This window comes from Microchirus variegatus (assembly GCF_963457635.1).
Source record: "Microchirus variegatus genome assembly, contig: SUPER_7_unloc_1, whole genome shotgun sequence".
Taxonomy (NCBI): domain Eukaryota; kingdom Metazoa; phylum Chordata; class Actinopteri; order Pleuronectiformes; family Soleidae; genus Microchirus; species Microchirus variegatus.
The window spans coordinates 246,269-260,000 of NW_028154781.1; the positions used below are offsets into that span (position 1 = coordinate 246,269).

Below are 13,732 nucleotides of genomic sequence, written 5' to 3' on the forward strand. Positions count from 1 at the left end.
TTCTATAAACCAACAGAACCAGAGGTTTATTTACTTGAAATGTATTTATGTACATGAACGTATCACAGACCAGAACCAGGTGAGGTCAGCTGTACAGGTGTAGGTGTAGGTGTAGTAATAATATATTATTAATATATATAATATATCATTAATAAATAAATATATATATATTAATAATATGTATAATATATTATAAAATAATAATAATATAATTAAGTATATTATAATTTAGTGGATGAAACCTGGTTTTCTATCAACGTTAATGTTCTTTTATTTTATTTCAATCCACTTCCGGCGGATGACGCGATGGTGACGTGTCACCACTTCCTGTCTCCACCCGTTGGCAGCCATGATGGTGGGTTTGTGTCTCGTCTGTGTCTCTGTCGTCTGTTTATTTGTTGTTGTCCTGTCCTCTGCTCTGTAATGGCGGCTCAGTCTCCGCCCCGGTGTCTCTCCGGTGTCCCTCTGTCTCTGTCCCCGCTGCTGTTGTGTGTGTGTGTTCCTCGGTAACTAACGGCTCTCTTCTCGGTGTCTCTGCAGCAGGAAGGGCTGGACGACGGACCCGACTTCCTCTCCGAGGAGGAGCGAGGGGTGAGTGCTCTGTCTTCACCTGTCTGTGTCTCAACTGTCTGTGTCGTCACCTGTCTGTCTCCACTAACCCTGCTAGTTAGCTTTAGCTGTAGCTCGGGGTTTGTTGTCGTCGATTCTGCTCACGTTAGCTCCATGCTAACTCAGTGTTAGCCGCGGTCGCTTGTGGTTAAACTGTTTTTTACACACACACACACACTGTGTAACTGTTTCATAGAGGTGTGTGTGTGTGTGTGTGTGTGTGTGTGTGTGTGTGTGTGTGTGTGTGTGTGTGTGTGTGTGTGTGTGTGTGTGTGTGTGTGTGTGTGTAAAACTAACGAGCCGCTGATTAACGTTGAGTCGGTCAAACAGCAGAGGGTCACAAGACTGCGACACACACACACACTAAACGGTGTCTCGTGACGAACCATAACACACCTCATTAGGACCAGGTTTGGGTCTCCATGAGGACTTTACTGGTCCTGACAAGGTCAGTGTTTATGACAGAAAACACACACAGGGATGAGTGGGATATTCTCGTTAGTAAAAGTCAGATGTGTAAAGTTGAGGCAAAATAGGACAGAGTGAGACATCGTGTTCATAAACAAAGATGATCACACTCACTCTCCCACACCAAAGTCACTCACGCTCCCACACCAAAAGATGTGATCATGTAATGGATCGTAGACTTAAACTGAATTAGATTTGATTTACTGTCTTTTGTAAGTGTATAAAAAGAGTTGTTTTCAGGTCTGTGTAATGCTGTTTGTCAGCAGCAGGGGGCGCCCACAGATCCTGAACCCTGTCCTTCAAAGTCCAGACTTGGACTAAAAACACGAGTGTGTGTGAAACTGTAGAGAGTGACGAGGATGAAAACATGATCAATACTCACTGCAGCACGTTATCTGTGATGGGAGGGAGCGATGCATTGTGGGTGATGTGGTGTCCTCTCTGTGTGTGTGTGTGGTGCAGCCGCGGGCGGTGAACGTGGATCTGCAGACGGACGCCACTCTGCAGGTGGACATCTCTGACGCTCTGAGTGAGAGAGACAAGGTCAAGTTCACCGTCCACACCAAGGTAAGAGAAAGAGGGAGAGGGAGGGAGGGGGAGAGGGAGGGAGGGAGGGAGGGAGAGAGGGAGGCAAGGTCAAGTTCACCGTCCACACCAAGGTAAGAGAGAGAGAGAGGGATGGAGAGAGAGAGGGAGGGAGGGAGGGAGAGAGGGAGGCAAGGTCAAGTTCATCGTCCACACCAAGGTAAGAGAGAGAGAGAGAGAGGGATGGAGAGAGAGAGGGAGGGAGAGAGGGAGGCAAGGTCAAGTTCATCGTCCACACCAAGGTAAGAGAGAGAGAGAGAGAGGGATGGAGAGAGAGAGGGAGGGAGGGAGAGAGGGAGGCAAGGTCAAGTTCATCGTCCACACCAAGGTAAGAGAGGGGGAGAGAGAGAGAGAGGCATGACTCAGCACTTTATATCAGCTCATCATGATGTTAGTGTGTGTGTGTGTGTGTGTGTGTGTGTGTGTGTGTGTGTGTGTGTGTCACAGAGCACACTCCCTAACTTCAAACAGAATGAGTTCTCTGTGGTTCGACAACATGAGGAGTTTATCTGGCTGCACGACTCGTTTGTGGAGAACGAAGAGTACGCAGGATACATCGTAAGATACACACACAGTATTCATAAATACACACTCAGTACACACACACATACAGTCTACACAGCTGCTGTTGTTGTTTACGTTGTTTACGTTGTTGTCAGATCCCTCCGGCTCCTCCCAGACCAGACTTTGATGCTTCCAGAGAGAAGCTGCAGAAACTTGGAGAAGGAGAAGGTTCAATGACCAAGGAGGAGTTCACTAAGATGAAGCAGGAGCTGGAGGCGTGAGTGACACACTGTCTCTGACTGTTGTTGTTGTCTCTGACTGTTGTTGTTGTCTCTGACTGTTGTTGTCTCTGACTGTTGTTGTCTCTGACTGTCGTTATTGTCTCTGACTGTTGTATCTGACTGTTGTTGTTGTCTCTGACTGTTGATGTCTCTGACTGTTGATGTCTCTGACTGATGTCTCTGACTGTTGTTTCTGACTGTTGTCTTTGACTGTTGTTGTTGTCTCTGACTGTTGTCTCTGACTGTTGTTTTCTCTGACTGTTGATGTCTCTGACTGTTGATGTCTCTGACTGTTGATGTCTCTGACTGTTGTTTCTGACAGTTGTCTCTGACTGTTGTTGTCGTCTCTGACTGTTGTTGTCGTCTCTGACTGTTGTTGTTGTCTCTGACTGTTGTTGTCTCTGACTGTTGTTGTTGTCTCTGACTGTTGTATCTGACTGTTGTTGTTGTCTCTGACTGTTGTTTTCTCTGACTGTTGATGTCTCTGACTGTTGATGTCTCTGACTGTTGATGTCTCTGACTGTTGTTTCTGACTGTTGTCTCTGACTGTTGTTGTCGTCTCTGACTGTTGTTGTCGTCTCTGACTGTTGTTGTTGTATCTGACTGTTGTTGTATCTGACTGTTGTTGTTGTATCTGACTGTTGTTGTTGTATCTGACTGTTGTTGTCTCTGGCTGTCGTTATTGTCTCTGACTGTTGTTGTCTCTGACTGTTGTTGTTGTCTCTGACTGTTGTATCTGACTGTTGTTGTTGTCTCTGACTGTTGTTGTATCTGACTGTTGATGTCTCTGACTGTTGTTGTCGTATCTGACTGTTGTTGTATCTGACTGTTGTTGTTGTCTCTGACTGTTGTTGTTGTCGTCTCTGACTGCTGTTGTTGTTGTCTCTGACTGTTGTTGTTGTATCTGACTGTTGTTGTCTCTGACTGTTGTTGTTGTCTCTGACTGTTGCTGTTGTCTCTGACTGTTGTTGTTGTCGTCTCTGACTGCTGTTGTTGCTGTGACTGTTGTTGTTGTCTCTGACTGTTGTTGTTGTATCTGACTGTTGTTGTCTCTGACTGTTGTTGTTGTATCTGACTGTTGTTGTTGTCATCTCTGACTGTTGTTGTTGTCTCTGACTGTTGCGTACCGTCCCTTTAAGAGAGTACCTGACTGTTGTCTCTGACTGTTGCGTACCGTCCCTTTAAGAGAGTACCTGACTGTTGTCTCTGACTGTTGCGTACCGTCCCTTTAAGAGAGTATCTGACTGTTGTCTCTGACTGTTGTCTCTGACTGTTGCGTACCGTCCCTTTAAGGGAGTACCTGGCCATCTTTAAGAAAACGGTGGCGATGCACGAGGTGTTCCTGTGTCGCGTGGCCGCTCATCCCGTCCTCAGGAAAGATCTCAACTTCCATGTCTTCCTGGAATACAACCAGGATGTGAGTAACTGTAACCACGGTAACCATGATAACCACGGTAACCATGATAACCACAGAAATGTTCCCCTTCATTCTTTTTGACCTTTGACCTCTGCTCACTCACAGCTGAGTGTCAGAGGGAAGAACAAGAAGGAGAAGCTGGAGGATTTCTTTAAGAACGTGGTGAAGTCAGCTGACGGCGTCCTGGTGGCCGGAGTCAAGGTGACACACACACACACAGTGCTTCATGCTGGCTGACACTGGGTGGCGCTGTCTCACTCATCTAACTGTGTTTATGTTTCAGGACGTGGACGATTTCTTTGAGCACGAGAAGACGTTTTTGTTAGAATATCACAACAGAGTGAAAGACGCTTCAGCCAAGTCTGACCGGATGATCCGCTCACACAAGAGTGAGTGTGTGTGTGTGTGTCTGTGTGTGTGCGTGCGTGCGTCAGCGCCCCCTGCTGCTCACTGCTGCCCACTAATGCTCTCTGTGTGTGTGTGTGTGTGTGTGTGTGTGTGTGTGTGTGTGTGTGTGTGTGTGTGTGTGTGTGTGTGTGTGTGTGTGTGTGTGTGTGTGTGTGTGTGTGTGTGTGTGTGTGTGTGTGTGTGTGTGTGTGTGTGTGTGTGTGTGTGTGTGTGTGTGTGTGTGTGTGTGTGTGTGTGTGTGTGTGTGTGTGTGTGTGTGTGTGTGTGTGTGTGTGTGTGTGTGTGTGTGTGTGTGCAGATGCTTCAGATGACATCAACAGAATTGCATCATCTCTCTACACATTGGGAACACAGGACTCCACAGATCTGTGCAAGTATGACCTCTGACCTTTGACCTCTGATCTGACCTCACAGTGAACACAGTGTGTGATCGTTCACCCTGTTCTTCTTCTTCTTCTTCTTCTTCTTCTTCTTCTTCAGGTTCTTCCTCAAAGTGTCAGAGCTGTTTGAGAAGACCAGGGTACGTTATGTCACATGACCATGTCAGGTGTAACCATGGCAACAGACTGATATAATAACACTGATATAACTCTGTGAACTGTGACCTCTGTGAACTGTGTCTCTCTCTTGTCTCACAGAAAATTGAAGCTCGAGTTGCAGCAGATGAAGACCTGAAACTCGCTGATCTGCTCAAATATTATCTGAGAGAGTCACAGGCTGCAAAGGTCTGTCTGTCCTCACTGTGTCCTCTCTGTGTCCTCTTCACTGTCTGTCCTCACTGTGTCCTCTCTGTGTCCTCTTCACTGTCTGTCCTCACTGTGTCCTCTCTGTGTCCTCTTCACTGTCTGTCCTCTCTGTGTCCTCTTCACTGTCCCCTCACTGTATCCTCTCACTGTCCTCTCACTGTCCTCTCTCATGTGTCCTCTCTCTCTGTCCACTCTCACTGTCCTCTCTCGTGTCCCCCTACAGGACCTGTTGTACCGGAGGAGTCGGTCTCTGGTTGACTACGAGAACGCTAACAAAGCTTTGGACAAAGCTCGAGCCAAAAACAGAGACGTTCTTCAGGCGGAGACGAGTCAACAGCTGAGCTGCCACAAGTTTGAGAAGATCTCCGAGTCTGCCAAGCAAGGTGACCTCCTGACCCCTGTTAACACAGCTAACAGGGCTAACATCGCTAACAGGGCTAACATGGCTAACGTTAACGTTGTGTTTTTGTCGTTTAGAACTGATCGACTTTAAAACACGACGAGTGTCTGCGTTCAGGAAGAACCTGGTGGAACTCGCTGAGCTGGAGCTCAAACACGCCAAGGTACGTCACTGCTAACCACGCGCTAATGCTACGTTCATGCTACATTAAAGCTACATGATGTAAGGACTGTGGCTCCACCCCCTCTCCCCTGCAGGGTAACCTACAGCTGCTGCAGAGCTGTGTGGGAATCCTCAAAGGAAACACCTAACCCCCCCCATGACTCCGCCCACACCCAGCAGAACACGCCCTGTCACCACTGCCCCGCCCCTTCTAAACTAACTACGCCCGCTGTGGGGCGGGGCCTGGACGGACGACACCGAGAACTCTGGACCAGAAAGAGAGAGAAGAGAGAGAAAACATGACAGGAAGTCCGCCATCTTCATCTCTGACATCATCATCCTCATCATCTTCATCACTGCAGCTGGTTCTGCTGATCCTGGTCCAGTATCAGACTGGTTCTGGTCCCGATCCAGCAGAACCAGCTGGTCAGTGTGCTCCTCTGATTCCTCTGTTTAGCCTCTGGTCTGGTTCCAGTCTGGTTCTGGTTTCATTGGGACTCAGTATCATGGTCTAAACACTGGTTCTGGTTCTTGGTGTCAGTCCAGAATCTGATCCAAATGTTGAGATCAGTGGAGTCTGAACAGAAACACATGAGGTTCACTGTGAGGAGGAGGCGGAGCCAGACCCAAGTCCTGATCCAGGATCCGGTCCTGGTTGGTCACCTGGTCTCCGCCTGGGTCAGAGACTCATGTGGTTCTGCTCAGGTTCTTCTCTGGTCATGTGACTCATCACGATGATGTCATCATTAATATCAAAGGTTTTATCTGTGAATTAGAGGGTCACGCAGTCATGTGATCATCTTCATCATCTTCACCCTCCTCTTCCCCTTGTGTGTGTGTGTGTGTGTGTGTGCACATGTGCCTGGTTGTTTTATTTTGGCAGTGAACTTCCTGTAGGATGTTTTGGGTCCACCTCTGTTCCTCCTCTTCATCACTAAATGTCAAGGAAACATTTTACATGTGTTTGTATTGGATCATATTCATCATCATCATCATCATCACTAACTGTAGCTCATTGATCAGCTGTTTCCTGTTTCATTTGTTGTTTTTACACTTGTTCATGAATGTGTGACCAAAGCTTCTTTTATGTCATCAAACCGAAATAAACTGCAGAACAAACAGCGCCACCGTGTGGTCATCTCTGTCCCACACACACACACGCCATGTGACAAATATCTCCAGACATTTAAAGAAAAGAAAATTCCTTAAATTTCCTTATAGTTACGGAGTATTGTATTAGGGCCAAACAAATACAACAAATCTAATCTTTTGAGAAAACAGACGTATTTAAAGCAGTTTTATTTATATTAGTATAATAATAGGCGTGAGGCTTTTATTGTGAAGCCTCACGGGGAAGCGGAAGCTCCCCCGTATGTGACAGTGTGCTCGCGCATGCGCAGTGGAGCAGCTCTCAGTGGTATTAGCAGCAGCGGCAGCGGCGCAGAGTGTATTTGTTTGTAGTAATCATGAGTTCTATCGGCACTGGGGTGAGTCTGAATACTTTTTAATCTTTACTTTGCTCTAAAGTCATTTCCGTTTCACTATAAACAAACACAATCCCAGGAGAAACTTCCGCTTTCACTCTAAAAACCCACTTCATTCATTATTAGATGCTAGCGCGTTAGTTAGCCTGCTGAGTCACAGCTAACTGCTAACCCCGCGGCGCTGCTAACAGAAGCTAAAGCGAAAGTGAAGACTTTTCACTGCAGCACAACTTTAAACCTCTTATTCTTGTTATATTAGCGGTTTCCCGCCACACACATCGGTGCTGTTGTTAATCAGAGTCGGTGCTAGCTGCTAGTTAGCTCCTGGTAACATAGCATTGACAGAAATCCACGCTCACGGTTTCTCTTCGTGTTTTGTGACGTCACTTCCTGTCAGAATGAAAAGGAAAAGTGTGCTTTTAAAAGTTACAAATAATAAATAATAATCGCGTGACTTTTACTAATTGTATTTTTTTTAAAGTTCAATGTTTAATCAAAGGGAATTTGGCTTGTAACCGGAGGGTTGCCGGTTCGAGTCCCTACCAGGTCAAAGGGCTATAACTGGAATGCACCATAACACTGTGTGTGTGTGTGTGTGTGTGTGTGTGTGTGTGTGTGTGTGTGTGTGTTGCAGTACGACCTGTCGGCCTCCACCTTCTCTCCAGACGGTCGAGTGTTTCAGGTTGAATATGCGATGAAGGCAGTCGAAAACAGCAGGTGAGTTTCTGCTGAGTCATGTCTTGTGTTTCTGCTGAGTCACAGTTTGTGTTATAAACTAATGTGTGTGTGTGTGTGTGTGTGTGCAGCACAGCCATCAGTATCCGCTGTAAGGACGGCATCGTGTTTGGAGTGGAGAAGCTGGTTCTGTCCAAACTGTACGAGCAGGGTTCAAACAAACGCATCTTCAACATCGACAGACACGTCGGCATGGTAACCACACACACACACACACACACACACACACACACACACTTTCCATTGGAATTGTGTTGAATGTCTGAGAATGAATAGGTGATGTTGGTCATAATATACAAATGTAAAGGAGTGTAAAATGACATCATGTGACTAAATCTGAGGGTTTAAACCAAAGATTATGATTTTTAATTATGTTGAACATTTCCACAAAGCTCCACTTTATTCCAGTGGAAAGTTTCCAGTTCTGCCTTTTCAAACACATGGAAACATGAATGTGTGTTTCTCTGAGGTTGTGAGTTGAATTACTGACCCTTCCTGACCCCTGACCTTTGACTCTCTCTCTCTCCAGGCAGTAGCCGGCCTGTTAGCTGATGCTCGCTCGCTCGCTGAAGTTGCCAGAGAAGAAGCTTCAAACTTCAGGTCAAACTATGGACACGACATTCCTCTGAAGGTGAACATGCTGCTCCTCTGTCCACGACTGTCCACGTCTGTCTATCTGTCCACGTCTGTCCCTCTGTCCATGTCTGTTCACGTCTGTCCCTCTGTCCATGTCTGTTCACGTCTGTCCACGTCTGACCCTCTGTCCACGTCTGTCCACGTCTGTCCACGTCTGTCCACGTCTGTCCACGTCTGTTCACGTCTGTCCATGTCTGTCCATGTCTGTCCACGTCTGACCCTCTGTCCACGTCTGTCCCTCTGTCCACATCTGTTCACGTCTGTCCACGTCTGTCTCTCTGGCAAAACAACATCTCTGTCCACATCTGTTCACGTCTGTCTCTCTGTCCACGTCTGTCCCTCTGTCCACATCTGTTCACGTCTGTCCACGTCTGACCCTCTGTCCACGTCTGACCCTCTGTCCACGTCTGTCCACGTCTGACCCTCTGTCCACAACTGTCCACGTCTGTCCACGTCTGACCCTCTGTCCACGTCTGTCCACGTCTGACCCTCTGTCCACATCTGTCTGCAGGGTATCCGCGGGGTCTTAAAAAGTTTTAAATCCAATAATTTGAATTTAAGGCCTTAAAATGTCTTAAAAAACCCAGGATTCTAGACGCAGGTTCAGACTTTGGTCAAGCTTCACGTGTTAACGTCACGTAAACATTTCCAGTCCTGTATGATAGATGTTGTGCTGAAGTTGCAGAGTAGTTTGTTTTGATGTTGTGTTTTTAGTGTTATCAGTGCATGTTGTAAATGTTTGCAAGTTATTTTTATTTGTGTCTTTATTGCTATCATTATTTTAATTTACTGTTATTATTATTTTACTTGTTTATGTGTTACTCATTTATTTCTGGCTGTTCTTTTAAGTTATATTTAAAGTTGAGTTTTGGTGGTTCAATAAATACTCAAGTTTTGAAATCAATGAATAATTGTGTTAATTAATCATGATTTCAATATCAATCAAATTAATCGTGATTATTATTATTTTTGCCATAATCGTCCAGCCCTAATTAATGTTACTTTTATTTAAAACATGCATAAACTTCAGTCTCGCTTTGGAATGTTTCTATTTTTGAGGATGTGATAACAGCTACAACACAGAACTAAAGTAGGTCACTTGTGCTGCCCGGGGACAATTTATCGTGCACCACAAGGGGAGCTAGTGTGCTGTGTGCACTCCCAATTTTCCTTCATGTCTTTTGTACTTTTTTTTGCCTGTACGGATTTTCCCATCTGTCTCTCTGTCCACGTCTGTCCCTCTGTCCACGTCTGTCTCTCTGTCCACGTCTGTCCCTCTGTCCACGTCTGTCTCTCTGTCCACGTCTGTCCACAGTCACATGTCCACTAATACTCTGGATTATAGAATAATATTCCAGAGCCCTGATGCTAAGCTAACTGTTACTTTGTTACCGTAGCACCTGTCAGACAGAGTGGCCATGTACGTCCACGCCTACACGCTGTACAGCGCCGTCAGACCGTTTGGCTGCAGGTGAGTTTGATCACTGATGACATCACTTTCTCTTCTTCTTCTTCTGTGGTTTAAAACGTGTGTGTGTGTGTGTATGTGTTCAGTTTCATCCTGGGCTCGTACGATAAAGACGACGGTCCTCAGCTCTACATGGTCGACCCGTCAGGAATCTCATACGTGAGTCACTTCTGTCTGTCAAAGGTTTGTGGCAGCTTGACTCCGCCCCCTCACAGTCGTCCTGTGTGTGTGTGTGTGTGTGTGTGTGTGTGTGTGTGTGTGTGTGTGTGTCCAGGGTTACTGGGGCTGTGCCATAGGAAAAGCAAAACAAGCAGCAAAGACAGAGATTGAGAAACTGCAGGTGAGTGTTTAACGTCATGAAGAAAACTTTGATTTCACCTGATTCGTACAACGTTGATGATGTCATCATGTCATCATCGACGCGGTCATGTGACCCAGAGTTGAGTGGACAGTGATGACGACGAGCAGAGACACACGAGACAACTGAGTCGACGTCACGTGATCACGTCTTTATCTCACTGAAGTGTGTAAACCACTCACTCTGCCACACCAAAGCCCATAGAGAAACATCACAGCACACAGTTGTTGATCCACTGCTGCCTCCATCAGCGCAAGCTAAAATCACTGAGTTTTCTCTGTGGGCTTTGGTGTGGGAGAGTGAGTGGTTTACAAACTGATCATGTGTCATAGATATTATTCCAAGTCTTTTGCTTTATTTACCTGGATGTTAAAGTGTCACTAACTGTGTTTGTCAGATGAAAGACTTGACGTGCAGAGAACTCGTTAAAGAAGTCGCCAAGATGTGAGACACACACACACACACGGATATCTGTTAACATGATGCTTATGATGATGTTGAATTGTTCATATTGTTGTTGTTGTTGTTTTGCAGAATCTACATCGTTCATGATGAAGTGAAAGACAAAGCGTTTGAGCTGGAGCTCAGCTGGGTCGGAGAAGGTGAGAGAAGTCGTCGACGCTGTTTTAGAAAAAACATGTGGTGTCGTGAATATGACGTTAGCGTTAGCTCGTGACGTCAACAAGAGGCTACAGTTGCCATGGTGACGCCTCACTCTCTCCTCTCTCTGATCTAGTCACAAACGGACGACACGAGCTGGTGCCTAAAGACGTGAGGGAGGAAGCTGAGAAATACGCCAAGGTGAGTGTGTGTACACTTGTGTGTGTGTGTGTACGTGTGTTGGAGACTCATGGTTGTGTGCTTCTGTGTGTCAGGACTCCCTGGAGGAGGAGGACGACTCTGATGAAGACAACATGTAGCCCCGCCCCCTCTGCCTCTGACGTCAGCTCACTCTCACCCGCTTCCTTTTTTTTTTTACGTTTTAAAGTTCATGAACGTTCACATCTGTCAGTTTCAACTTTGAAGAAAAATAAAGTTTGAAAAAGTGGAGTGGCTTTGTTTGTGTGAGAATATTAAACCACGCCCCCTCTGGTTGACCTGTGACCTCTCCTGACACGCGCACGTTCTTCTTCGTGCATCTGAACAGAAATCACCTCCATGTTTTTTTGAGAGGGAGAACCATATATGGCTGTGACGTCACTGTTGTCCTGTTACGTAAACGGTCTCGTGCACGGCACGCCTCACGTCTTCTTCGTGTTTGTCCTGAAACAGAAACACAGTGGAGTTCACGCAGCACGAGCTCTGATAACGTGACGTCAGAGTGACGTAAACCGCCTCAGTGAAAGTGTTGCAGTCTCTGTTCATATGAATAAATAATACTGAACAAAGTCACAGCTACAGCTCTAGAGTTCGGCGAACACGTCGTGTTTAAATCACGCACCGTTCTCCTGTAAATTGCTCTCAAACGCACGGTTTGACCTGTTTCCGGTGACACGGTGGGAGGAGCCGTCGCTTTGGAACGCGCTGATATTTCACACCAATCCGCGTGGATTATGTGATGAACGTTGGTGTTTTTGTCGCCGAACACGTCATCTAACACCACGCTGTTCAATCATGTAAGTGTGTGTGTGCTTTGAGCCGCGAGATCACGAGAAAAACACGGTGATTTAAACTCTGGCGAATGTTGAATGGAGTTTGGTGTGGACGTATTTAGCACGTATGTGGGCGGGGCTTCCTGCACCGTCCGTACTCAGACAAGGAAGACCGCTCAGCCAATCAGGACGCGCCGCTGCTGGAACAACACGCGCGTGAACCAATGGACACGTCCGGTGTCGCGCTTTTCTCCTCAGCTCTTCTCTCATTGGACAAACGCGCGGCTGGTGTCGTCATTTCCCTCGTGGCGCCGCGTTCGTATAAACCAACGACGACGCCGTGATACGTCTGTCCAATCAGAATCGAGGATTCGCGCAACCAATCAGTTGTGACCGCTGGAAGCAGCGCTGTCACCGCAGCCAATCGCGTGTCGGGAAACAGAGCTCGGGCTCAACAGCTTGTTGTTCGTGAATCGCTTCGCATTCTGAGAGAGAGGAAGCAGCCGAGGCCGCGAATGTGAGTAAAAAAACCCTTCTCGTTCCTTCACGAACCGAACCAGAAGTCGTGTCCGGTGGAGCGGTGCGTAGACCGGGCAGCGGGAGTCCCGTGAGGCGGCGGCTGGTCGGCGCAGAGCCGCCCGTGTTTTCGGAGCGGACCGCGGGCTGAACGGCGGCGGCGCTGCTTCTTGTTTTTGCGGCGAACAAACGTGAAGCTCCTGCGTCTTTGTGGAACAAAATGAACGGTCCACACTGTGGTCCCGTCACTGTCACCGGTTCTGGTTCTGTTCGCTGAGCGGCCGAACAGCACCCGTGTGGCCGCTGGAGGAGCCCGTTCCTCGGTGAGGTCACGGTTTAAATCGTCGTTCAGATCCACAAACTAAGCTAGCTGAGTCTCAGTTAGCCAACGAGCTAACTGTAGCTGCGGAGCTCCGAGTGGACGTTTGTCTCCGTCTCTGTCCCCGCGGGGACAAACAGCCGCGGCTCGAACTTTACTCGTGGTTCTGGTTCGTTTATGGAGCAGTGACCGTGTGTTCTCCCCCCTCCTCACCCTCCTCACCCCGCTGTTAGCAGGCGGTTTCGGGGGTGGGGGGGAGGTGAAGTTAGCAGAGCTAGCAGAGCTGACATGGCGACGTGACTCAGAGGAGCTGAGAGCGGAGCGGGAAGAAGGAGATCACCGTGATCCCTTCACCTCCTGCCGCCCACAGCTCCGCTACACACTCGCGGGGACACGAGTGTCCCCGAGTGTCCCCGGTCACTGTGTTGTTTACTAGTGAGGAGCTGCTAATGCTAAAGCTAAAGAGAGCGACTGCTGCCACATATGTTATCAGAGGAGGGGGGGGAGCTAACACTCGTGAGATGCTATGTGTTTTAGCCTGGCACGAGGACAGTTTGACAGTGTGTCCTCGTGTCTTTCAGTGACCCTCAGTGTCTCGAGCTGGACTCCATCACACTCGAGTGAAGATGAAGGTGAGTGTGTGACCAGCTCCTCTTCATCATCATCACACACACCAGTACACACACAATAACACCAGTACACACATAATAACATCAGTACACACACACACACACACGATCACACCAGTACACACACAATAACATCAGTACACACATAATAACATCAGTACACACACACACAATAACATCAGTACACACACACACACGATCACATCAGTACACACACACAGTAACATCAGTACACACACAGTAACATCAGTACACACACACAGTAACATCAGTACACACACAGTAACATCAGTACACACACACACAATAACATCAGTACACACACACACAATAACATCAGTACACACACAATAACATCAGTACACACACAATAACATCAGTACACACACAATAACATCAGTACACACAATAACAT

The 13,732-nt window shown here is 47.3% G+C and overlaps 3 protein-coding genes across 4 annotated transcripts in view; all 3 read left to right on the forward strand.

Moving 5' to 3' along the window:
* Nucleotides 1-341: 341 nt before the first annotated feature.
* On the forward strand, nucleotides 342-6,686 carry snx6 (sorting nexin 6). 2 transcript variants are annotated; one of them, XM_083910879.1, is made up of 14 exons: nucleotides 342-355; nucleotides 541-591; nucleotides 1,540-1,644; nucleotides 2,110-2,220; nucleotides 2,322-2,443; nucleotides 3,741-3,864; nucleotides 3,970-4,065; nucleotides 4,148-4,253; nucleotides 4,571-4,646; nucleotides 4,753-4,792; nucleotides 4,911-4,997; nucleotides 5,242-5,401; nucleotides 5,496-5,581; nucleotides 5,676-6,686. In XM_083910879.1, exons 1-14 carry the CDS (start codon nucleotides 350-352, stop codon nucleotides 5,727-5,729), a joined length of 1,224 nt encoding a protein of 407 aa, XP_083767005.1. In that variant the 5' UTR covers nucleotides 342-349; the 3' UTR covers nucleotides 5,730-6,686. The 2 variants fall into 2 exon arrangements, with proteins under 2 accessions (XP_083767005.1, XP_083767006.1); XM_083910880.1 differs by lacking the exons at nucleotides 342-355; nucleotides 541-591; nucleotides 1,540-1,644 and adding an exon at nucleotides 1,718-1,736.
* Nucleotides 6,687-6,981: 295 nt separating this feature from the next.
* psma3 (proteasome 20S subunit alpha 3) lies at nucleotides 6,982-11,311 on the forward strand. The gene is made up of 11 exons (XM_083910885.1): nucleotides 6,982-7,067; nucleotides 7,699-7,781; nucleotides 7,871-7,994; nucleotides 8,329-8,430; nucleotides 9,833-9,906; nucleotides 9,990-10,062; nucleotides 10,178-10,243; nucleotides 10,659-10,705; nucleotides 10,796-10,863; nucleotides 10,998-11,062; nucleotides 11,137-11,311. Exons 1-11 carry the CDS (start codon nucleotides 7,047-7,049, stop codon nucleotides 11,179-11,181), a joined length of 768 nt encoding a protein of 255 aa, XP_083767011.1. The 5' UTR covers nucleotides 6,982-7,046; the 3' UTR covers nucleotides 11,182-11,311.
* Nucleotides 11,312-13,275: 1,964 nt separating this feature from the next.
* arid4a (AT-rich interactive domain 4A) overlaps nucleotides 13,276-13,732 on the forward strand; it is a gene marked incomplete at its 3' end in the record, with an annotated part of 6,801 nt that continues 6,344 nt past the window's right edge. The window contains exon 1 of the mRNA XM_083910883.1: nucleotides 13,276-13,320. Within this exon, the coding sequence (XP_083767009.1) occupies nucleotides 13,315-13,320 (6 nt within the window). The 5' untranslated portion in view covers nucleotides 13,276-13,314. The remainder of the gene's footprint in view (nucleotides 13,321-13,732) is intronic.